This window comes from Ostrea edulis, chromosome 2 (assembly GCF_947568905.1).
Source record: "Ostrea edulis chromosome 2, xbOstEdul1.1, whole genome shotgun sequence".
Lineage (NCBI taxonomy): Eukaryota > Metazoa > Mollusca > Bivalvia > Ostreida > Ostreidae > Ostrea > Ostrea edulis.
This window is the reverse complement of record NC_079165.1, coordinates 5,473,827-5,500,884: the sequence shown is the minus strand read 5'-3', so window position 1 is coordinate 5,500,884 and position 27,058 is coordinate 5,473,827. Positions and strand designations below refer to the sequence as shown.

Below are 27,058 nucleotides of genomic sequence, written 5' to 3'. Positions count from 1 at the left end.
GGCGAAACAAACTTTGATGGAACGAAGGGACTGCCCCTTATTAGCTTTATAAGTTTGGGGTTTGTTTGCTTGACGTACTCCCATTGATGCTGCCTTCAGGCGCAATTCAGCAATTGACCTTTCCCAGGGAATAACTGAAGATTCCCTGATACGACGAAAGGATTCAACATAGTTTCTCCATGCTTGATCAACATGGAGCCTACTGATTTCACGAACCGTGAAAGCATATTTAAGAATATTGCAGGCATCATTAGGGAGCTTTTGCAAGTAAATTGATGCAAAGGTTAAGAAAGCATCTGTCCATTGATTAATGCTTAGTGGCGTTTAATTGTTGGATGCCTGGTTGACCTCTATTTTACCAGCTTTGACCGTAATGGCCAGTGGTTCTTCACCTGAAGACGGAAGCAAAGATTTTAAATCTACAAATTCGTGATTCGATATCTTTTGTTTTATTTTCTGTGACACTGTTGCCCCAAGTGGTACAGAATCACACAATTCTATTGGCATTTGACTTTGTGACCTACTTGACGACTCACCTGTGAAAACATTGTCCAACAAGGAACTTAAGTTGGATTCTGACACATCCTGATTTCCCTCACTGCCATTTACCATAGACGAGCTCACGGGTGTACTGTCAACTATAGTTTGTGGCTGTGCTGATGCCTCCTGCTGAATTTCTGTTCCTTATTGTCTCTGTTGGGCAACTATATGCTTTGCTAATTCTGCATAGTCAATTTGTGAGGCTAAAGTGTTCACTGCACTTGAACTTGCTTGAAGGGGATTCGGATCATTTCGCACTGAATCACTTGCACATGTGAAATTGGGAGCTTCTGAGCTACCTGGAGAGTTAACTCTCCTGCGCTTCGCTGACAGGCGGTGTCTGGGCTTGGGTGGCATTGTTCCTGTAACAATACACATTCTACAACAAATTGTCAAATAATTATGAAAGGTGGCATTATTTAGCAACCAATTTGCCACTAGAAATGTCAAATCAGTGTAGAAATACATAGTATACACCTACATATGTAATGCACAAGGTGCATGATTAACTGATGAAGTGTGAGTATGTAATAACTGCCATACACACAAATGTAAAAGTAGAATAAGGATTTATTATGCATAAGAAACTTGAACTGATATAAAAGGATAATGATAATAATATTTGCTTAATGCAATATCAGCAGACCGCATGGCCATTGTGATTTTGAACTGAATTATTAATGTCATTAAAAAATTAAGATAAAACGACAAAAATTAAAATAGGTATTGAGAGTAAATTGTGCCTAACGTATAAATTCTCAATCATGAAGTATGCACTCCAAACAGGGTGACAAACATCAAGAGATATGGTTTACCACTATTTAATGAAATCTAAAGTGAAACCAATCCCTGGGATACTCTACATAAAAATGTAATTCTGATCCATTATAAAAATAGCAATGGTTGACTCAGACAAAAACTAAATCTGGGTATATCCGACCCAAAATGTAAATCTGGGTAACTCCGACCCAAAATGTAAATCTGGGTAACTCCGACCCAAAATATAAATGTGGGTAACTCCGACTCAAAAGAAGATATGGGTAACTCCGGTCCACAGAAATTTATGCGTTAACTCAGACCCACATAAAAGTGAGCAACTTTGACCGGCTTGCAAATAAAAATGAGTAAAACTCTAATTCACACGATTACTATGTATAGGTACTTAATAACTGACCCATATATGTGAAAGAAAGATTCAATATGTAAAACTTATACGGTACCAATTTTGATGCACCAGATGCGCATTTCGACAAATAATGTCTCTTCAGTGATGCTCAACCGAAATGTTTGAAATCCGAAATAACTATGAAGTTTTAGATCATTGAATTGAAATTGCTGTTAGGATTATATTGGACTGTAATATATTGTAAAATAGAGATAAACTATGTATCAATCTATTGCATAAGACGCATTTTAAATGTCATTATGCGTGCCTTGTTTGTTGATCTGACAGAAAGCAAATAGTACCTGCATGTGGATGTTGAACATAATTACAAGAGTCAATCAATATAACATAGGTACCATATTACCAAGATGTCATATACATGTCAAATACAATTCAACGGATGTTGATCTGATATGCACCTATGAATTCTTTGCTTGAAATTAAGCTTAGGTCAGTGTATATTAAAATATTCTATATACACATAACGGAAAATATAAACAATTCCGTGCAAACTTAAAAATTATACTGGCCTGGGGAATTTTGGAGCCTGAATTACAGCATTTCTTATACTCCGAAGATATTTCCTCATAGGCTGGCTGTGGGAAGGGGTGCAATCCAGGTGTACACCATCTGGCCCAAGATAAGAGAGGGAAGCCCAGAAACCACGTTGATGCCAAAATACCACTCCCGATAAGTTTTGTTGTCATCATATCCAGCTGGATGTTGATCCGTATCACCATTTAGTTGTATCCCGGACAGGTGGCGAACGGAGAGTCTACGAATTAATTGGCCAATATAAACTAAGCGAACTCCGACACCTAGCACCAAATATTCCGCAAAGGAAACAATATCTTTGGCCAGTTGAGCAGAGTTCGTAGATCCTGAGATGTCATTCCCCCCTATTAGTATGAAAACCACGTCGGGGACCTCGCCAAAACGGAGCAAAGCATGCCTAGATCCGCCCGCTAAGTGTTCAACATGGCGTGCACGAAGCCCCCCTTTTTAACAAAAGTTTATCGAACAAAACTGTTTTTGTAACCTTAGATTTAACATGTCCTTCGTCATACATAATTCCTTCAGCCAGCGAATGTAAGAGTCTCCAATAATACATACGTCCAGTGGTTTGTTGATATCCATTATCGCTTGTAATTATATAGCGTCCCCTGCACTGACCGACTTTCCACAACACATGTACATAAATTGACAAAGTAAACAAAGGAAACCAATTTCCTCACTTACTGTTTAAAAAACTGCACCAGATTAAGAAAACGTTGATATGATCATCGAAAATCACATTAATTCCTAATTATTTATAAAATACAGATCACACTTTATTTGCAGCCAAGTCTGCCTACAAGCAAGTCAAAATTGTAGAATGACGCTAAGTTGGAGTCACGTGATTAATTACTGATGCTGATTGGATAATATTATAAAGTATTGAGTTTGGGAGAATAGAAACTAATCTTAAATGTATGTTACAAAAATCACCTTGAAAACATAAAGATACGCATTTAAACCATAAATACAATTATTTTAATAATTGTTGTTTTATTTCGAGTTTTGATGCTACATTTTACATCACGGAATGTTAGATAGTTTAATCATTCAAGGACTTTGTATCCCATAAAACAATCACTAATGCCTATGTACTTGTATATAAGAAAGAACAAAATGTCCCCTTTATTCTCTGTATGATCGATTGATTGATTGGATATCGTTTAATTAAAGTCCCTCTCAAGAATTTTCCATTCATATAGTGACGTCACCATTGCCGGTAAAGGGCTGCAAAATTTAGGCCTATGCTCGGTGCTTACGGCCTTTGAGCAGGGAGTGATCTTTATCGTGTCACATATGCTGTGACACAGGGCCTCGGTTTTTCTGGTCTCATCCAAGGAACCGTCTCATTGAGTCGCTCTTATGAGAATTAAGAGGTACTGAGAATCTATTCTAACCCGGATTCCTGCGGAATTTCTCTGTATGAAGAACTGACACTAAATTATGCAAAGTTCAGATGTGCAATGAAAGATGAAGATAACAACAGTTATCAATCCCATAATTCCTACATGTATAACGAATATAAAATAAAGATTCGGACAGACACGGACACAGTGGTATGGGATATAATTGTTTCATAATTATGTTATGATGTATGTAACTACTCAGTTTTACCGTGATCTTTTTTCGTATTATTTTGCTGCATGTGTCACTATTTCTGTTTTCAGAAATAAGCGAGTTCAAAATTTGAGTTTCTCTATGTTTAAGTCATCAAATAAGTTGCTTTTTATCTCACTTTCGTTCGGATATTACGAAATAAGCATGATGCATTCTTATATATGAGATATCTCATTATTTGAGCATCTGCATTTCGTATCACACATGTACAATGGTATAATAGACATTATATGGATGTATTGAAAAAAAGAGCTAGCGGAAATATATAAGTAAATAAAGGAATAATTAAAAATAAATCAGCTATCAAAACTGAGACAGTGAAGTAGGCAACAATACAAATGAACCTACTTAAGTGAGTAAGCTAAATGCTATATAATTATTTTTACTTTCTTAAAAACAAAATCATTCCCATCAGTTCGGTTTTCAATCCTTAAACAATAATAATAATATCCTTTATTTATACAGGATTGCACAAAGTTTTGCAAACTAGTTTACATTGTGATCCTGTCTTTCACATGTATACATTTCGAGAATATATATCACAAAACATACAAATATCACAGTTGATATACGTACAGATAAGAACTACCTAAAAAGCCCATAAACACATAAGTATTATTGGGAATCAAAATAATGTTCGAGATTGGCTAAATTAAAAGATGTCGTAATTGTGCATTTTCTAGTAAATTCTGGTCATGGGTTCCATAAAATTGCTGCTGAAATGATAAAAGATCTTCTATAATAATAATAAATTCTTTATTTAGACAGGATAGCACAATTAGTACAAATGACTAGTTTATATTCTGGTCCTGTATAAAACATATTCACAGACAGATAAATGAGAGAATGGAAAAATAAATAACATAATATAAAATATATAAATAAAATATACACACGATATCACTGGGGAAAAATAAAAATATACATATCCATATATCACTTATTTGAGTAATAATGCTGCAAATATGATGATTTACAAGATGAAAGGTGAAGATAATGAACAGTGATCAATCTCATAACTCCTACAAGCAATACGAAATAGATAGTTGGGCAAACACGGACCCCTGGACACACCAGAGGTGGGATCAGGTGCCTAGGAGGAGTAAACATCCCCTGTCGACCGGTCACATCCGCCGTGAGCCCTATATCCTGATCAGGCGAACGGAGCCATCTGCAGTCAAAATCAGTGTGCCAAGAACGGCTTAACAATCGGTATGAAACACGTCGGACAGCATTTGACCCAATTATAGGTTGTATTGACGAACTAGATCGTTATAACGGCCATAGAATTTGCGAAATGCTGACTTCAATCGAGACTGTTGAAACCCTTGTACCATCAACTTGTTTGTCGGTAGCTTACCTCGATTTAAAAACTGACTATACGCAGAACAAGCTCTTGCATATCGAATCAGTTGAGATATATAAAAACCATATGCAGGTGATCATGGAATATTGCTACATAAATATGGGAAGTTGACGATGGAGAAACTGAAATCATCCCGTTTGTCACACAGTTGAGTTGTCAGTATGCCGTTAATGTGTACTTTTAATAAAATATCTAAGTATGAAGCAGAAGTGGACGACTCTGTGATGTCCTTTATTTCGAGCTCACGGGGATATATCAAATCGACATATGAATGAAAGTTATTATTGTTAATAGACAAAACTTCATCGATGTATCGAAATGTCGAATTGAAGGCCACAGCGAGAGATTTTTTCTTCTCACGTAGAAGTTTTTGAATAAATTCTGCTTCATATGAATATAGAAACATGTCAGCTAACAAAGGAACAGAATTCGTGCCTATGGGAATTCCAACAGACTGTTGGAAGACCTGATCACCAAAGACCACGAAGATATTGTCAATGAGGAACTCTAGCATTTTTTAAATTTCAACTCCAGAGTACTTATGCGTGGAATCAAAGTGGTGTTTAACAAAGTCAGTTTTTGAATGACTGATCACTAGATACGAATATTTCCGTTTTCCATTTGTGTTGAAGATGCAACTGTCTATGATATCAAAAAGTCTAGTCTTTAATTTATCGTGAGGAATGGTCGTGTATAGTGTTGAAAAGTCATAGGTTTTAATGTTTTTGATTTGGGAAAAATTCTGCGATTTCAAGTTTACTAAGAGTTCTTTAGAATGTTTTAGAATCCACATTTGATTAACACCACTTCTGGCATATGTAGTCGCACAGTAAGTTTGAAGTTTCTCCTTCACAGCTGTTAGGGGCTTGTTAGAGCACTTACTGCATCCAGCAATGTATCTTTGTTTGTAAGGGTTTTTATGTAGTTTAAGATGTAATAGAACTACAGCTTCTGACAGACTCGGGCAGCTGATTCCATAAAAGTGTAGAGGATACCTTAAAAGACCGTTTAAAATATTCAGTTCGAACGTTTGGTAAATATAAAATGCCACTATCGCTACTTCTTGTTGTTCTGGAACTAACTTGGCTGACAAGACTATAAACGTTCATATATTCCGGTGTCATGTTATTAAGAACCTTAAAAGCAAGCACTAGTTTTCTATATACCTAAATAATCATGAACAGGCATCCATTTAAGAACACTAAAAATATCAGCTGTAGAAGTCTGAGTTACTTTCACCTTCAATATAATTCTGGCTGCCCTTTTCTGTAATTTAAAAAGTCTGTCAATAAAAAACCTGTTTTCGGCTGAGCACCAAACTGTGCAACAATACTTAAAATGAGTGTAATAAATTTTCAATAATGCTGCATTTGACATAAAAGTTTGCAGACGACGTAAAATGCCTATTTTCTGTGAAAGTTTCTTGCATAAAGAATTAATGTGTATAGACCAGGTTAGCCATTCATCTATTTGTACACCAAGAAGTTTGGCCGTTTTAACAGTATCTAAAACATTATCTCCTACTTTGATACACATTTTTCTACACTTTGGGAGTTTTTGTGCAGTGCCAATCAACATACATTGTGTTTTCTTTAAATTCATCGTAAGTTTATTTCTTTCCATCCATTTCATAGAGTTTAAAAGATCATCATGTAACCTTTGCTCAATAACATCAATAGATTGAATTGAAACATCTTGGGATGTATCATCTGCATATATAGAGACATTTGAGTGCTTTAGGCATTTAGGATAATCGTTAACAAATAAAATGAAGAACAATGGACCCGATATGGATCCCTGAGGCCCTCCTATTGTAACATATTTTTCATCTGACAAAACACCTTTCCATCTAACACATTGTGATCTTCCGCTAAGATAAGACTGAAACCATTTACAAGAATTTTGACAAATAACAAATGATAAAAGCTTGTGTAACAATACATGGTGGTTTACAGTGTCAAAGGCTTTACTAAGATCAATAGACAGAACACCTGTTAATTTGCCACTATCCTTATTACTTAACCATTTATCAATAATGTTATGAAGTGCTGTTTCGCAAGAATGCTTTGGTCTAAAACCGGATTGATGTTCAGTTAAAAGATTGTTTTTGTCCAAATACTCGTAAATTGAGTTAAAAACACGCCTTTCTATAATTGTGCTCACGATTGCTAAAACTGACCTAAAATTTCACCAATCACACCTGAGCTAATTTTCAACAACTTTACAGAAATAGCATCTACCTCCGTAGCCTTCGAATTTGACATAGCATTTATTTCACTTCTGACAAAATTAATAGAAATATTTGGAATGCTAAAAGACCCCCTAGGCATTAATTGTTCAATTTCAGGCAATGAGCTGTCAAATTTCTCTGCATATTTGTGTCCAATGCCGAAAAAGAAGTCGTTAAAAGTATTGGTCATGTCTTTTGTATCTGTAACGGGTTTCTAAATATGTTGGCGTAGCGGTTGCCGATTTCGTTGGTAAGAATTGTTTTAATTTTTTCCACATGTCTTTGGGTTTTGTATTGGCTTGATTTATTGCACTTTCCACAAATTCGCGTTTAGCATCGTTAATTTTGGTGACTACCCTGTTTCTTGCGGTCTTATATAATTTATGATTTTTGGTGAATTAATAAGTTTGATATAGGGTACCTGTAAAGTGCGAAACGAAATCGAAACGAAACGAAACGAAACCTACCGAAACGAAACGAAACCCACCGAAACGAAACGAAACCTACCGAAACGAAACAGATTGTATAACCGAACTCTTTTAATTATAATAATTAAAAATGGTATCTTAGGCCCCTGTGAAAGTTACCACATATAAATAAAATTCGCCTCCCCTTTGATGTAGGCTTTCGGCTTGACTGTTACAAAGTTTTAAAAGCTGGAAAGGGGGGAGGAAGCACAAAGTACATATCCGTAGTTGATTAAATGCCATGCACAATTAGTTTCGGATCCATAAATTTCAGAACCGAGGGTTACAGTCTCAGAGATCTGGGGAAACACACTATACGAGGGGTGGGGTCGCCGACGTTGGATCCGCCTTTGGGCATAGATACATTGTTTGAAGAAGCTGGTGTCTGAGAAAATTGAAAGCAGGAAGAGCTCTTAACCTCTTATTTTATCTCTAACTGCTGAGGTGCGAGTACTTTCAATAATGGAAAAACTCTATACATTTTGGGTGTTGTTAAGACGGGGAATTGAAAACGGGACGGAAAACGGAATTTTTTTAATGCAATAATATTAGGAGGAGGTCGGCATTTTGTAAACTGAAAAGGCGTATGAACAAGGGAATTTTAAGCAGAAATCACAAAGAGAACGAGAGGACATATTCAGAATCCACCGTTTGAAATACTACATACAAATACACAATATTCACATGTATACATATATTTGTCTTTAGAGCAAAAAATACTGAAACATGTATTCATGCCCAAAAGCGGATCCAACGCCGACGACCCCATCCCTCGTGTAGTGTGTTTCCCCAGACTTCTGACCTGTGAGACTGTAACCTTCCGTTCTGAAATTTATGGATCCGAAGCTAATTGCACATGGTATCTATGTACTTTGTGCCCTTACCCCCCCCCCTTCCAATTTTTAAAACTTTGTATCAGTCAAGTCGAAAGCCAACATCAAAGGGGAGGCGAATTTTATTTATATGTGTAAACTTTAACAGGGGCCTAAGATACCATTTTTAATTATTATAATTAAAAGAGTTCGATTATATAATCTGTTTCGTTTCGTTTCGGTGGGTTTCGTTTCGTTTCGACAGATTTCGTTTCGTTTCGGTAGATTTCGTTTCGTTTCGGTAGATTTCGTTTCGTTTCGATTTCGTTTCGCACTTTACAGGTACCCGTTTGATATATACTGTCAAAAATTCTAAATTTTCATCTTTGCATATGTTCATTACAGTCCATTTTTCTTTAATAAACATAATTACACCTCCTCCATGCCGATTACGATCCCTCCTTATAACAGTGTATCCTTTGATTTTTATTTCAGAATCGGAAATATGACAATCAAGTTTGCTCTCTGTGACAGCAAAAACGTCAAATATTCCATCTTTTAGTAAAATATTGATTTGGTCAAGCTTATTGAGTATGCCACATAAGTTAAGATGAACAAATTTGATACCTTTAGGTAAAGTTGTTAAAATGTCATTAACATTCTGATCCACGGTGGAATTTCCACAACAAATATCGATACATGAATCGCAGATCCACTCAAACTTTCCAGGTCCAAATTCTGTGTTTAAAATTTGTTCTTTATCACAGCAAATACATAGATAATCTCCAGTTGGACTAGGATTTAACTGTAAATCATTTGACAACAAGATTCTACAATATTCTGTTTTGGCTCTTGCACCATAAATATAATTATTAGAGCTCTTTCTTGCATTGAGTTTACCTCATTTACAAATCTAAAAACATCAAATACTCTGGAGTCATGCGATGTATAACTTTAAATACAAGGATACTTTTTCGATATTGAAATAGTCAGACAAAGGCATGCACCTTGAAGTTGATAGCATACCAGAAGTTGACACTGAATGAGGTACTTTTATGTGTAAAATGATCCTTACTGCTCTCTTCTGTAATTCAAAAACCTTATCAATATTTGTATTGTTCTTGGCATCATGCTATACTGCACACCAATAATGAAAATGAGGAATAACTATGGTATTCTAAATTTTGAAGAGTGTTTTTTTTTTTTACATCAAACATTTAAGAAATGTTCCAACTGAACCCAATGTAACAGCCTAAAGTACATGTACATAGAATACATTTAACATAATAGGATCTTTAAGTATATTAAACATTTGTAAGTGTTCACATTTACCAAACCGAGATAAACCTTAAGGAAATGTCATACTATTTAATGTTCAATTAAGAATAGTTTTACTCCAATGTTGGACAAATCAACAACATCATTTTCAAATACTTTAACCGTAATTTCACTAAAAATCGTTTGCTATCTAGACTGAACTCTATGGTTATGGATGTTGTCCATCACAGGCTCTTTAAATCGCCGCGGGTTAGGGATGATATTCCTTCCAAACCATGCCGTAAGTTCCTTAACCTTAAATTTACAAACAAAGGAATAGATAATAGTTCAAGTTGAAGTGTACACCCTATAAATCCTACAAATATAATTCTACTATTGCACCCAAACTTTTTAATTACAAAACAACTTTATATTTCCTAGATATAGACCCCATCTTACACAAAATCCACATACGTGTTCTTGTTTTTCATCTTCTTTCAACTATTGTCCAGCTGGACATGTCATTAGTGGTGATGTTGATATAGTTGAAAATGAGGACTTCCAATCACTTATCTTTAAAGGTCCTAAATACAGAGAACCTTAGTCTCTCAATTGGCGAGAGAACTTCATCTCTGTTATGAATTCTGTCGAAGATTATGCCAGCCTAAAAATGAGCTTGATACCTTGTCACAATGGATTAAAAGTATAAGAGGAATATTAAAATCCCGCATTAGATACATCAAGACAAAAGTACGTCCGATTTTTCTTCTGTCGTTAGTTAACTAGAAGTGGTCAAAGAATTAGATTATGTTACATGAGGAATGTCTTTTGGCTCTAGCTGACAAAGCTAGTAACAACATTGTCTTTGTTTGTAAGGCTCATTATGACAGCTGTATTTTAAACGAAATTAGCATTAATTCCACGTTTGGAACTAGTACTTATACTCCAACTGCCCTTTCATAAGATGATTTTTTCTTTTTCAAAATCATGCATCAGATTTAGACACATTTATGTTCGAGTCAATGAGATTAATGAACATGAGTTACAGTACCTATACTAGAATCCTAAACTTCATAAAACTCCTTACCAACACAGATACATTGTTAGATTCAGTAAATGTTCTACTAAGCTCCTACCTTTTTTCCTCACGAAAATGTTACCAACTGTAAAGGAGAAACTTCAAACAAGATATGCCAGAAGTGGTGTTAATTGAACCTGGATTCTAAAAAACTCTAAAGTAAATCTGATATCGCAACGCTTTTCTCAAAAATATTCATATCTACTTTGTTAAACACTACTCTGATTCAATGCACACGTATTCTGAAGTTGAAATAAAATATATGCTACAATTCCCCATTGACAATATATCCGTGGTGTTTGGTGCTCAGGTTTTTCAACAGTCAGTTGGAATTCCTAAGGGCACGAACTGTGCTCCTTTGTTAGCTGACCTGTTTTTATATTAACATTAAACAGAATTCATTCAGAAACTTCTACGTTAAAAGAAAAAAATACATTGGCCATCAATGCGACAATTAGATACATTGACGACGTTTTATCTATTAACAATAATAACTTTCATTCATATGTCGATTCCATATATCCCTGTGAACTCGAAATAAAAGACACTACAGAGTTGTTCACTTCTGCTTCATACTTAGATATTTTATTGAACGTAAATATTAACAGCAAACTAACATCTCAACTTCATGACAAACGGGATGATTTCAGCTTCTCCATCGTCAACTTCCCATATTTATGTAGCAATATTCCATTATCACCTGCATATGGTGTTTTTATCTCTCAACTGATTCTCTACGCAAGAGCTTGTTCTGCATATAGTCAGTTTTTAAATCAAATTACGTTACTGGCAAAAAAGTTGACGGTACAGAGATTTCAACAGTCTCGTTTAAAGTCAGCATTTAGCAAATTCTATGGTCGTTATAACGATCTAGTTTGTCAATACAACCTAGCATTGGGTCAAATGCTGTATGGCGTGTTTCATACCGATTGTTAGACCGTTCTTGGCACACAAATTTTGACTACGGATAACTCCGTTTACCTGATCAAGATATAGGCTCACGGCGGGTGTGACCGGTCGACAGGGAATGCTTACTCATCCTAGGCACCTGATCCCACCTCTGGTGTGTACAGGAGTCCGTGTTTACTCAACTACCTATTTTGTATTGCTTATGGGATTTATGAGATTGGTAACTGTTCGTTATCTTCAACTTTCAAATCAACAAAATCAAAACGTATGACTTTTCAACGCTTTACACGATCATTCCTCACAATGAATTAAAGACTTCATTTTTTATGTCATAGACAGTTGCTTCTTCAAAAAAAATAAATAAATAAACATTCATCTGTTGTGACCAGTCATCCAAAAAATTACATTCTGATTCCACGTACAAGTATTCTGAAGTTGAAATAAAAATATACTGGAGTTCCTCATTGACAATATTTTCGTAGTCTTTCGTGACCAGGTCGTCAGAGAGTCTGTAAGTAGTCCCATGGGCACGAGTTGTATACCTTTGTTAGCTTGCCTGTTGAATCAAAAGATTCTACATGAGAAAAAAAACCAAATCTTGTTGTAACCTTCAACTCGACATTTAGATATATGCAAAAAACTTATACGGTACCAATTTTGATGCACCAGATGCGCATTTCGACAAATAATGTCTCTTCAGTGATGCTCAACCGAAATGTTTGAAATCCGAAATAACAATAAACTTGTAAGAGCTATTTTAAGGGAAAAACAGAGTGCCAAAAAGTGGAATTAAATTCGTCTAAGGATAAGAGCTATGCAACAACGTTTTACCATTTTATCGTTTTCATTCATATCTCGATTCAATACATCCCTGTGAATTCGAGATAAAAGAAACACCAGTCCTCTACATCTACTTCGTACTTTGATATTTTATTGAAAATGAATATCAACGGTAACGTAACTACGCAGCTTTATGATAAATCAGCTTCTTCATTGTCAACTTATGTAGCAATATTCCATTATCGCCTGCCTATGTTCTTCATGAAGGTTGGATATAACGAACAGGGATCAATTTTATAACTCCTATAAGCAATACAAAATACAAAATAGACAGTCGGGCAAACATGGACCCCTGGACACACCAGAGGTGGGATCAGGTGCCTATGAGAAGTAAGCATCCCCCGTAGACCGGTCACACCCGCCGTGAGTCCTAGATCCTGATCAGATAAACGGAGTTATCCGTAGTCAAAATTAGTGTGATAAGAACGCCCTAACAATCGATATAAAACACGTCAGACAGCATTTGACCCAATGATAGGTTATATCTCTCAATTGATTCGCTACACCAGAGCTTGTTCTGCGTATGATCAGTTTTTAAATCGAGTTTGCTAATATAAATTAATTTAAACGCATGTACAGTTGTAAGGAATTCCTGATTTTTCATCGTGAAGTACTTTTACTCTATGTCAAAAATCGTCCAATGATCTTTCTGCTAGGATGTAGGTTTTCATCTAAGATTTCAAATCTTCAAATCTTGCTGATTGTCATGGTTTTCAACAAAATTAAGTGTTGATGAATTCGTGTTAATCAAAATATCTTTATTATTCAGACAGCTTAACGACAATCAAATAGGAACTTTACCGAATGGGATTTTTGACTCCTTGGTGAATCTGGAAACCCTGTAAGTATCTCTATATGATTTTTATATGCATACGTACTAACTGGAATGACAACAAATACCATCTACATATTCAGAATGTTTTAGGAAACATGTGATCAATACCCTTTAAAATTTAAAGTGCGATTCGTATCATTGTGTAAATAACTAACATTTAAGTCTCTTTCTTTCTCTCTGATATATATCTAATACTTTGTGAAAGGTGAAGATGAGGAACAGTGATCTTATAACTCCTATAAGCAATACAAAATAGATAGTTGGGCAAACACCTGGATATATCAGAGGTGGGATCAGGTGCCTAACAGGAGTAAGCATCCCCTGTCGACCGGTCACACGCGCTGTGAGCCCTATATCCCGATCAGGTAAACGGAGTTATCCGTAGTCAAAATCAGTGTGCCAAGAACGTTCTAACAATCAGTATAAAACACGTCAGATTGCATTTGACCCAATGATAGGTTTTATTGTCAAACTAAATCGTTATAACAACCATAGAATTTGCGAAATGTCAGTAGCTTGATTCGATTTAAAAACTCACCACACACAGAACACGCTCTTGTGTATCGAATCAGTTGAGAGATATAAACACCATATGATAATGGAATATTACCACATAAATATGGGAAATTGACAATGGAGAAACTGAAAACAGCTTGTTTGTCATAAACTTGAGTTATTAGTTTCCCGTTAATATCTACTTTCAATAAAATATCTAAGTATGAAACAAGTGGATGACTCTGTGGTGTCTTTTATTTCGAGTTCACAGGGATATATCGAATCGACATATGAATGAAAGTTATTATTGTTAATAGATAATACGTCGTCGATATATCTAAATGTCGAATTGAAGGCCACAGTAAGAGATTTTTTCTTCTCACGTAGAAGTTTTTTTTAATGAATTATGCTTTATATGAATACGAAACAGGATAGCTAACAAAGGAGCACAATTCGTGCCCATGGGAATTCCAACATACTGTTGGAAAACCTGATCACCAAAGACCATTAAGGTATTGTCAATGAGGAACTCTAGCATATTTTTTATTTCAACTTCAGAGTACCTGTGTGCTTATGTTTAGAAACCTTTAAACTGACGATGATCTCCTTTCTCAGCAATTATTACAATGCACATCACTGATACTATATTTGATATTTGAAAATTGTCATTTTTTGCACGGCATGAAAACTAACTTTACCAATTTTTAATGCAGAGGTAAATTCATCTCAAGATTAAACCAAAAATCAAGAATTCATATCAATTTTTCATATTGATGTCAACTTTACTTTAATTAAAGAAGGAAAGGCTATATTTAAGCAATCTCACGCGACATTAAGGCTTTAGAGATGATATAAACTTTTAATATCCTTTATTTTCAACAAATGGTTCAAAGTTATCTTTTATATTTAATTTCTATTACTTATATTCTTTAAGTTCTTTTACTTCTAACTGGAAGTGACTCATCTTACTTCAAAATATGAAATCCACGAAATCCTTATTTTGTCAATTATTGTGATGTAATACAAAAGAAATGAAAGGTTAACATAACATACACGCGGATTCACCAAGGATATTTCAAATTGATAAACATATAATAAAAAAAATTAGCTATCATATGAAAGGTGAAGATAACGAACAGTGCATGTACATGTAATGTATACATTACGTGTACATGTAACAAACTAATCAATGTAAGGAAACAATCTCTGACAAATAAAGTCATTTAGATTGTAACTTCTAAAGAAAGCTCATTAATATCGATATATTTTTTAAAATAACTGATCTGATACACAGGAGCTTGGTAAGTTTCGAAATCAAGGCAGACTACTGACAAACAAGTTGATGGTGAAGGGATTTTAACAGTCTCATTTAAAGTCAGCATTTCGCAAATTCTATGGTCGTTACAACGATCTAGTTTGCCAATACAACATATGATTGGGTCAAATGCAATCTGACGTGTTTCATACCGAATGTTAGACCGTTCTTGGCACACTGATTTTGACTACGGATAACTCCGTTTACCTGATCAAGATATATGGCTCACGGCAGGTGTGATCGGTCGACAGCGGATGATTACTCCTGTTAGGCACCTGATTTCACTTCTGGTATGTCAAGGGGTTTATGCTTGCCCAACTATCTATTTTGTTTTCCTTATAGGTGTTCTGAGATTGATCACTTTTCGTTATCCTCGCCTTTCATCATATACCTGTATAAAATGAAATGAAAAAACTTTTGAAGGATTGTTCTCATTACTCATATATTTCGTTTATGAATGTGGCTAAAAATTAAAACTAAGCATTTTTGTCCCCTGGAAAAACTTATGATTTCTATCAAAAGTATCACAAATTTCATGTCAAGAATCCTTTGGTGATGCATCTATTAGAAATTATTGGAAGGAAGGTTTATCTTAGCGTTTCAAATCTCATTTATTTTAAGAATTCAGTGTTGATGAATTCATGTTAATCAAAATATCTTTCTTTTTCAGATACTTATACAACAATAGAATAGCAATGTTGCCGAATGGATTATTTGACGCATTGTCGACGAATCTGCAAATCGTGTAAGTATCTCTAAATGTATTGTACATGTACTTACTTCTGTAACAATTGGATATTGGGAAACGTTATCAAAATGCTTTAAAAATTTAAAACACTTAAATTTAGATCACAGTTCGTTATATTCGCCTATCATCGTGATAACATGTTTCAAATTACTGTACAAGTAACATAAATCAGTTTAGGACTCTCTCTGTCTCTCTGTCTCTGTCTCTCTCTCTCTCTCTCTCTCTCTCTCTCTCTCTCGTAACATAACAAGTACTTTATGATTGTCATTAGAAACTTTCAATGACTATGATCTCCTTTTTCAACGATTATGATTACTTGATTATATACACTGCATGTCACAGATAGTATACCTGATATCACAAATGGCATTGTGCTCTGAAGAAAAAACAAACAAATTTACAAAACTTGACTGCGGTGGTATATTCATCTAAAGGCTAACAGAAAATCAAGATTACTTTTTCGTCCTTTAAGTAGGTGTTATCTTTATGTATTTCTACGCGAAATTAAACCTATAAAGTTAACTGCTAAAACACTACCAAACGTAAATTTCAAATATAATTAACACGATAATTTCTGGTAATTTCGAATTCAATTCATGTTGTACCAGACTTTACTTCTGTTAACACTACACAAAATACTTTTTGTTCACATAATGAATGGGAAACAAGAAAACTATCTTCTTTTACACCATACATACAATTGCAATGCTAATGTAACAATTTACAGTTATAACGATCTAGTTCGTCATTACAACCTATCATTGGGTCAAATGCTGTCTGACGTGTTTCATACCGATTGTTAAGCCGTTCTTGGCACACTGATTTTGACTGCGGATAACTCCGTTTACCTGATCAGGATATAGGGCTCACGGCGGGTGTGACCGGTCGACAGGGATGCTTACTCCTCCTAGGCACCTGATCCCACCTCTGGTGTGTCAAGGGATCCGTGTTTGCCCAACTATCTATTTTGTATTGCTTATAGGAGTTATAAGACTGATCACTGTTCGTTATCTTCATCTTTCAGTCAATAAAAGGAGTTTTACTTGACAACTTGCGAGATGAGGATTTATGACTTCAGCTTCTCCATCGTCAAATTCCCATATCTATGTAATACTAACCCTAACCCTAACCCTGCTGTTTATGTCTCTCAACATATCTGATACGGAAGAGCTTGTTCTGTGTATCATCAGTTTTTAAATGAGAATAAGCTACTGACAAAGAAGTTGATATTAATGGGGTTTCAACAGTCTCGTTTAAAGTCAGTATTTCAAGAATTATGGTACTTATGGCAATCTAGTTTGCCAATAAACCCTGCCATTGGGTTAAATGCTGTCTCTTGCTATGATCACCGCGATATTTAGATATATCGACGAATTTTATCTATCAACAATAATCATTTTCATTGATATGTCGATTCAATATATTCATGTGAACTGGAAACAAAAGACACCACAGTGCCCTCCACATCTGCTTCGCACTTAGCTATTTTATTGAAAATGGATATTAACGGCAAACTAACAAATCAACTTTATGACAAAGGGACATCGGAAACCCACGGTTGGTTGCACTCCTTTCACCTCCCGTGGGGCACAACGCCAATTTTTTTTCTCTTAACTCATTAAAATACATGACCTTGCGTGACCTATGGAGGACCAATAGAAATCGCAGTAAGTATTCCCGGAACTCAAAGTTTGTAAGCAGTAATGGCTGCCATGAAAGTGTGTGCGTTTTGTTGTGTGCCACTATCAAATATATATAGATGAAAACTCCAGATTTGGCACCTAAAATGGCTGATTATTTTGGCTAATACTTCACTTTTACATGTCCCCTCCCCCTTTCGGAAATCCAGGATTCGCCACTGGTATGTTTATTATCATTACTGCTACATAGCACGTGAATATAATTAGTTATGCATAACACAATTTAAAAATTAGATGAAAATTTGAATTAAAATATGGCCCTAAAATCCCGTTCACATTTTGCAATTATCTTAGGTGAGACATCAATTGTGTTTACGCAAGAGGTATGTAAAGAATGTCATAATTACTGGCTCAAATTGTGCCGACAACGCAACTGAAACAAATGACAGCAGTAACTTAACACGCAAGGAAGTTTAACATATCGCAATAAGGAATGGCAAAGCTACCAATCGCATATAGAAGCCGAGACATACCTTCCAGTGAAAATATCGGCGTTTTGTCCTACGGGAGGTAAAAGTAGTGTGATCGACCGTTGGTTTCCGACGATGGCAAAGAGGATCATTTCAGCTTCTCCATCGTCAAATTCCCATATTTATGCGGCAATATTCCATTATCATCTGCATATGGTTTTTATATCTCTCATGAGATTGATCAATGTTCGTTATCTTCACCTTTCTCAGCTGATTTGATACGCAAGAGCTTGTTCTGCTTAAGGTCAGTTTTTGAATCGAAGTCGACTACATGTACTGACAAAAAGTTGATGATACAGAGGTTTCAACAGTCTCGTTCAAAATCAGCATTTCGCAAATTCTATGGTCGTTATAACGATCTAGTTTGTCAACACAACCTATCATCGGGTCAAATGCTGTCTGACGTGTTTCATACCGATTGTTAGGTCGTTCTTGGAACACTGATTTTGACTACGGATAACTCCGTTTACCTGGTCAAGATATAGGGCTCACGGCGGATGTGACCGGTCGACAGGGAATGCTTACTCCTCCTAGGCACCTGATCCCACCTCTGGTGTATCCAGGGGTCAGTGTTTGCCCAGTTATTTATTTTGTATTGCTTATTGGAGTTAAGAGATTGATCACTGTTCGTTATCTTCACCTTTCATTTACTTTCATCAAGATTGTGAATGGACATAAACTAGACGAAAAAAAATATATGAAAATGCATTATTCATTGTGAAACCAATGCATTGATAAAAGAAAGTTGTATCGAATTCCTGATGATTCCTCATGCTGGACTTTCATGTCAAGAAATATTTGACGATTTTCTATTAGATATTAATGGGACCATGGTTTTGATTTAGTGTTTCAAATTATTTTCATTCCAGTTTATTTTAATAATTCGGTGTTGATGATTTCAGGTTAATTGCTATATCTTTGTAATTCAGATACCTGAACGGCAATCAAATAACAACGTTACCGAATGGAATATTTGACGTATTGGCAAATCTTAAGACCCTGTAAGTATCTTTTTATGAATTGTACACGTATTTACTGGGATTACAACTGAATGATATGTACACATTGAAAGTGTTTAGGAAACTTGTGATTTCATGTTTCGTATTGCAGTGTAAGTAATAAAAGCTATTTTAGGTATCTATGTCTTTCTCTCTCTCTTTATAGATCTTTATCACTTTCTGGATATCTTTATAAACTTTGTATGAAATGACGATGATCTTTTTTCTCAACAATCATAATTGCTGGGTTAATACACAGCACATCACTGACACTATATTTTATATCCCAAAATGTCATTGTCTGTGCAGTGCAGGGGGAAAAACTTATCGAACTTTACTACTGTGGTAAATTCACATATAAGATAACCAATAATCAAGGATACAGTTATGTCAAGTTTATTTTAGTTAACAAAGTAAAGGTTTTCTTTAAAAGACATTTTACGCGAAATTGAACCTATAAAAATCTTCTTTAAATACCATTTACTTTCAACAAATAGATAAAAGTCAACCTTTACAATTACTTTGCATTGAATATATTCTGCAAGTTCAGGTATATATAACAGAAATCCCAAATGTGACTACATATATTCAATGTATCCCATTCATAAACCCTCTGTTTCTTCAAGAATTGTTATATACTAGCGGAAAAAAGAAACTGTGCATTATTTAATATATGAAAAAATTATAAAAAAATAACAATGAACAAATTTTATTTTTTGTAATACTGTTAACAAATGTATTCGTTACAACATTTCATAATCCATTCATGTTAACGTCGAATAACGTCAATTTCAGCACACTCGAAAGACACTGGTATTCGAACTTGAATAAACAAAGTTAATAACGCGTGTGACCACCATTTGCATTCACGCATATTTGACAACGGCGCCTCATTGATGCCACTAACGTGTTCAGAAATGCTTGAGGGATGTTGTTCCAGATGTTGGTTAAAGCCTGGCCTAAATCAGCCAATATCACTGGCTGATTTGGTAAATGGCGTAGACGTCGTTCCATTTCATCCCAGCCGTGCTCGATCGGCGATAAATCGGGGGAAATAGCTGGCCAAGGCAAGACATCGACATTCTGTTGATCAAAAAAGTCCCTGACTACACGAGCAACATGTGGCCTTGCGTTGTTTTGCTGCAGAGTGATGTGATTTTGCTGTCTCTGTATGAAGGGTATCACATGGCGCTGAATAATTTCGTCTCGATAACGTACGCCGGTGAAATTTCCATTGACAATTTGTAGATGGGTCCTTCCACGTGCTGTTATTCCACTTCACACCATAACGCTACCTCCACCGAATTGTCGACGTTGCACAACACAAGCGTCCTGGTACCGCTCCCCAACGCGACGATACACTCTACAACGGCCGTCACTGCTATCCAAATGAAATCTGGATTCATCAGTGAACAGAATATTGGCCCAGTCCTGTATTCTGAATTGCAGATGTCGTCTGCACCACGCTAGTCTAGCGATACGATGATGTTGAAGCAGTATTGAGCGCACCGCTTGACGTCTTGGTCTGATGTTGTGCTCGGGCAGATGATTACGCACATTTCTTGGACTGATCGGTCGAAGTCAAGGAATGCTACGAGCAGTCAAACTTGCCGTCTGGAAACGATTTCTCAGGTGCAGAAGTCTAATGTGGTTGTCCTGTCGACGCGACGTCACACGAGGACGCTCAGAGCGTAGTCGATCCCGAGTGTTACCAGATTAATGGAAACGTCTCCATAATGACTGGGTGGTGTTCCGATTAACTCCAAAGTGTCTTGCTACGATAGTTGTGCCATTCCAGCTTGAGCATCCCAACAGCACGATTACGTTGGTTTTCGCTGAGTCGTGGCATGACAGAATGGTAAATTTTGTCAAAACTAAAGTGCTTTCCTTAACGAATAGTGTCCAAACAAACCTTTTACACTTCTTACTCCAAACGGTTTTGGCCAGTAAAACTCGTGCGTACGAACACTTCAATAAACAACATGTGTTCACTAACCATGAAAAAGTCCGTGCATCTGAGTCGGGTACTATCTGTTTTTGTTCAAAAACATCACCTTTATCGATTGTTTAGATTTTATAAATATAAACAATAAATATAGAAAAATTATACTAAATTTTATAATGCACAGTTTCTTTTTCCCGCTAGTATATAATACAAAATAAATGAAAGTTTTTGTCAACATGCACAGTGATTCACTACAAGAATTAGAAATATCGTCAACTTTCCATATATATGTAGTAATATCACATTATCACCTGTATATGTTGCTTATGTCTCTCAACTAATTCAATACGCAAGAGCTTGTTCTGCGTAGTATTAGTTTTTTTAAAAATAGAGGCAGGCTACTGAAGAACAAGTTGATGTTATTTATATGGGTTTCAACAGTATCATTTAGAGTCAGCATTTCGATACTTCTATGGTTGTTATCACGATCTAGTTTGCCAATATAACATATTATTAGGTCAAATGCTGTCCGCCATGTCTCATACCAATTGTTAGGCTGTTCTTTACACACTAATTTTGACAACGGAGTACTTCATTTACCTGATCAAGATATAGGGCTCACTGCGGGTGTGGCCAGTTGATAGGGGATACTTACTCCTCATATGTACCTGATTCCACCTCTGGTATATTCTGGGGTCCGTTTTTGCTCAACTCATAATTTAATATTCCTTATCAGAGTTATGAGATTGATCATTATTGCCCTTTTCATTATGCGTGAGGAAATGAAGCTGTTAACCTCGTCTCTGTGCAAACCTCTCCATTGGAATAGTCACAACATAACAGACTAGTGACACCATTTAAGGAAGGACTTTAATGCTTGCGCATATTATACGAGTACAATCTGCTTTGGGTCAGTTTACGCTTTATTATTCGCGAAAACATATGTTACATTCACTGCTATAACAGTTTTATAAGTCTCTTGATCCCTTTCACAACTGTATTTAGAATAGATCCAAAACAAAAGAGTTTCTGGCACAACGATGTCCAACGGGCCTTCTCGTCTGACCACATCCGTCTACATGATTGATACTAAGAGCCTAACAATAGCAAACACATGTTGAACATTCTGTCAGACGACGAAAATAGCAAAGATTCACGAGAAACATTGAACAAAACAGTCTATATATTTTGAACTTTGATCCCAATCTACCGATCACCAAATATTGCCTCTATTACGAGGATATATCACAATGTTCACACGGAATTCATTTCACACTGTATGTTTCGAGATAACCGCTAGTAAACATAACGGGCACGTTTTATTGGGAGGTATTCGGGTAGCTCTAGAGGCTAAACTCCTACAATGTGAATAAAACAACAACTGTTGCTATAGTGTTGCTTTGGAAAATGGCGTTTGATATGAAAACGTTTCACTGTTCGTTATATTCACCTTTCATCAATGACAATCTATTTATATGTGGTAGTTCATTTTGATACACAGCAGTACTTAATTCCCATTACATGCATATGCATATATACACAATTCTAAAATAGCGTAAATGTCATCACAATTAAACCAAACGTACACCCCAAAAATTTACTTTATCTACAATGAAAGGTGAAGATAACGAACAGTTATCAATCTCATAACTCCTACAAGCAATACAAAATAGATAGTTGGGCAAACACGGACCCCTGGACACACCAGAGGCGGGATCAGGTGCCTAGGAGGAGTAAGCATCAATATATTGAAATCAAAAAATACATCTAGCAATGCTTACAAATATGTATATCAATTGTTAAATACAAAACATTAGTTAATTATACTTTAGTTGTATGTATCTTTTTCATGGTAATTTTGTTTTATATTCCCTAAAACTTATAATTTCACATGTCAAATTCAATATTTTTCTTCATGCACCGCCATGTTGACAACTTGATGCTCCCGTTAAAGTCGAGATTAAACTTTTCTAACCCGTTTTCAACACTATTGAAATGTAATACACGTTTTATTTACAACTCTAGCAACTCGCGTAACTCGAGTTGTTCCATCAAACGTACCCCTATATACATACACACGATATTCGTACCGGTACTTTAAATGTATACCATACGTATGCACAATACATAGTAGTATTTAAATGCAGTAATACTTACTTTATAAGGAACAATGCATTGGACATTTTAACACAACGTATATACATATACAATACATAATAAGATTAAGCTCAAACGCACCCTATAAGTAATTTGTGAAATTATGTTTATGTTGTGTTGTTTATATTACTATTTGCATTAAATTGACCTACATTGTTCTAGAGAGATATGTTTACTTGTTGAGACAATGTTACCTAGTTTGTTCTAGACCTCATGTTATTTTTAGTAGAAAGATGACGTAATGGTTGCATCATTGTTTTTCAAGATTGTACTAGAAAATTCATTCCTATTATATATACACTGAAATTCTTATGATAAAAGGAGCTCTGGTTAGACACTTATAAATATATGCTTTTGGATTTATTATACTGGGAACTACGATTTTGGAATTACTACTTTTGTGTGTGTAGATTCTGTTGGGATTTATTGTTCAACTACCGCAAGTTAGTATTTTGGTATTGTAATTTTTTTTTTATTTTTTTTTTTACAAATATCAATTGTAAATGAAAAGTGAAGCTGAAGAACAGTGATCAATCTCATCAATCCCATAAGCAATACAAAATAGAGAGTTGGGCAAATACGGACCTCTGGACACACCAGAGGTGGGATCAGGTCCCCTGTCGATCGGTCACATCCGCCCTGCGCCTTATATCTTGATCAGGTAAACGGAGTTATCCGTAGTCAAAATCAGTGTGCCAAGAACGGCCTAACAATCGGTATGAAACACGACAGACAGTATTTGACCCAATGATAGTTTGTAGTGGCAAACTAGATCGTTATAACGACCATAGAATTTACGAAATGCTGACTTCAAACGAGACTGCCGAAACATTTGCACCATCAACTTATTTGTCAGTAGCTCGCCTCGATTCAAAAACTGATCATACGCAGAACAAGATCTTATGTATTGAATCAGTTGAGAGATATAAATCTTATTAATTGTTTAATTGTCTTTTTTAGTAAATTCTGCTGCGCTATATTAAGGGTTTGTCCTGACCCATAACAGAATTCGGGGCTCGTCCGGGATAAGAATCAAAATGTATACCCCCTTTTGCAAGATTTCAAGTTCATTTTGTCTGAATTATTAAATTTCATAGACAGCAGAATTTATCATGTTTTCGGTCACATATTTTCTTGACTCGTCGAATGTTCAGGTGTTCGATGCCTTAAAAAAAGATGAATTGATAAGTTTTGGTGTATACTTCGGGTTAGAGATTAACACTACAATGCGTAAACAAGATATCAAAGTTACGGTCGCTACAAACCTGTAGAAGAAAATGTTTTTGAGTCAAAAAAACTTTCCGAAACAAATAGTTGAACAAGCCAAAATGACGGAATTTGAATTTGAATTAGAAAAATTAAAAATAGAAAGCAAAATGCAACTTGAGAAAATAAAACTAGAAAATGAAAGGGAAGAAAGAGCTGCTACAGAGTGAGAAAAGGAAAAGGAAAGAGCAGAAACAGAAAGACAAGAGAGATATGAATTTGAGTGAGATTGATTGATTGATTGATGTTTTCTGCCACACTCAACAATTTTTCAGTTATCTGATGGCACCCAGTTTTTATTGTTGGAAGAGAAAACCCAGATACAATGTACATGTACCTGGGAAGAGACCACCGACCTTCCGAAAGTAAACTGGGAAACGTTCTCACTTAACGGTGCGAGTGAGAAAAAGTGCAAGTAAAAAATTAAAAAGCGGAGAGAGAAAGAGAAAATGAACGACAGTTTAAATTAAAGAAATTAAGAATACAAAGCCAACTTGTCATGATTGAATTTGATGTTGCTAAAAATATTAGATTAGTACCAAAATTTCAAAAACAAATCAGTGAATAATTTTTTTCGGCATTTTGAACAAGTTGCATAAAATTGAAATGGACGCGATATGTTTGGTCAGTTATATTACAAAGTGTTTTGATTGGCAAAGCGGCCGACGTTTACTCGGCGATGGCCACATCAGAAAGTTCAGATTATGACAAGATCAAGGCTGCGATCTTAAAAGCTTATGAATTAGTACCCGAATCGTACAGACAAAACTTCAGAAAATATGGAAAATTTGACAATCAAACATATGTAAAGTTTGTTAGAGAAAAATATTTTTTTTATCAATGGTCGAGGTATAATAGAATTAATGAAAATTTCAACAACTTTCGTCAACTCATATTGGTGGAAGAGTTTAAGGAGTGTGTTCATCAAGATTTGAGAACACATTTAGAAGATAAGAATGTGAGAACTATTGAGGAAGCCGTATTTATTTCAGATACTTATACTCTCTAATAAGAAAAATTTGTAGCAAAATCTCAAGCTAGTAGTTCATCAAAAAGTGTATACTCAGATAAAAAGAGTGCTTCAGAGTTTTAATCTAGTTCACAGTCACCACCCCACAGTGGCTCTACGTCCGGTCAAAGGTCAGGACGTTCTGAAGGTTCCTCTGGTGTAGGATCGCTTCCTACTTGTACTTATTGTAAGAAAAAGTAATCTGATTAGTGAATGCTTTTAGCTTAAGAGAAATAAAGATCATCACAAACCACAGCCACATGCTTGTACAGCATTTAGAAATGATAGGAAAGGTTTTGTGTACGTGTCAATATATATTAGACTATTGCAGAATTAAATTTCCCGGAATAGATAAGAACACCCCCTTCCCTTTTAGTAAAAACTGACAAGAATACAGTTACGGAGATAAATGCGCATATCCAAGACAAGCTTAGATATGCGATATTATTCACGAGGTTGGAATTTAGCTCTTATGTAAAGAATCATTCGTTGAATTAGTCTGTTAGATACTGGGACCAAGGTTTTACTTAAGGGTTTCAAATAATACTTTGCTATGGACCCCTACAATTTAATGTTGACGAATTCAGGTTAATCAAGCTCGTATCTTTTATTATTCAGATCTCTGGGAAACAATCAAATAACAACATTACCGGATGAAATCTTTGACATCTTGGTGAATTTGGATTTGCTGTAAGTGTCTCCATATAAATGTACTTAATTGTATGAAAATTGAACCATTATCCACATATTGAGAATATTTGTTTTAGAAAATATGTAGTCAAGAATCTTCAAATTTCAAAATGTTTAAAGTTTATTTCATATTACCATGTGAACTGCACAAAATCAATTCTAACTCTCTATCTCTTGTTATGTCACTATGTGTTTCCCTTAAGAAACATTAGAAAATGGCATTTATAATATCTTAATCATTACACTGCACATTATTTAGATTGTATTTGTTTGTGGAAGCTTAATTTGTATTCAGCTTAGCCACGTGTCCATATGTTGATGCTGATTAGGCATTGATAAGTCATTGTATGATACCACTACAAATGACGATGTTATTCACAGTTGATCTACGATACACATCAAATGATTACATTTGATTATTTGAACTTTTGTCGTGTGCAGTTATCTACAATTATCTAATGATTATTTATCAGGATGGAATTTAGTTTTCAAGTCAAGAAAAATAAATTACATTATTCTATTAGATATCGGGATCGAGGTTTTATTTTTGAGTTTCAAATTTGCTATGAAATCCTCCACTGTATTATTCAGTGT

General features: G+C 35.3%; 1 protein-coding gene across 2 annotated transcripts in view; it reads left to right on the top strand.

The window, feature by feature from the left end:
- LOC125682257 (carboxypeptidase N subunit 2-like) overlaps window positions 1-27,058 on the top strand; it is a 62,528-nt gene that overhangs the window by 22,496 nt on the left and 12,974 nt on the right. For both annotated transcript variants that reach the window (XM_056157435.1, XM_048922730.2), the window contains 4 exons: window positions 13,606-13,677; window positions 16,152-16,226; window positions 19,329-19,400; window positions 26,393-26,464. In XM_056157435.1, the coding sequence (XP_056013410.1) occupies window positions 13,606-13,677; window positions 16,152-16,226; window positions 19,329-19,400; window positions 26,393-26,464 (291 nt within the window). The remainder of the gene's footprint in view (window positions 1-13,605; window positions 13,678-16,151; window positions 16,227-19,328; window positions 19,401-26,392; window positions 26,465-27,058) is intronic.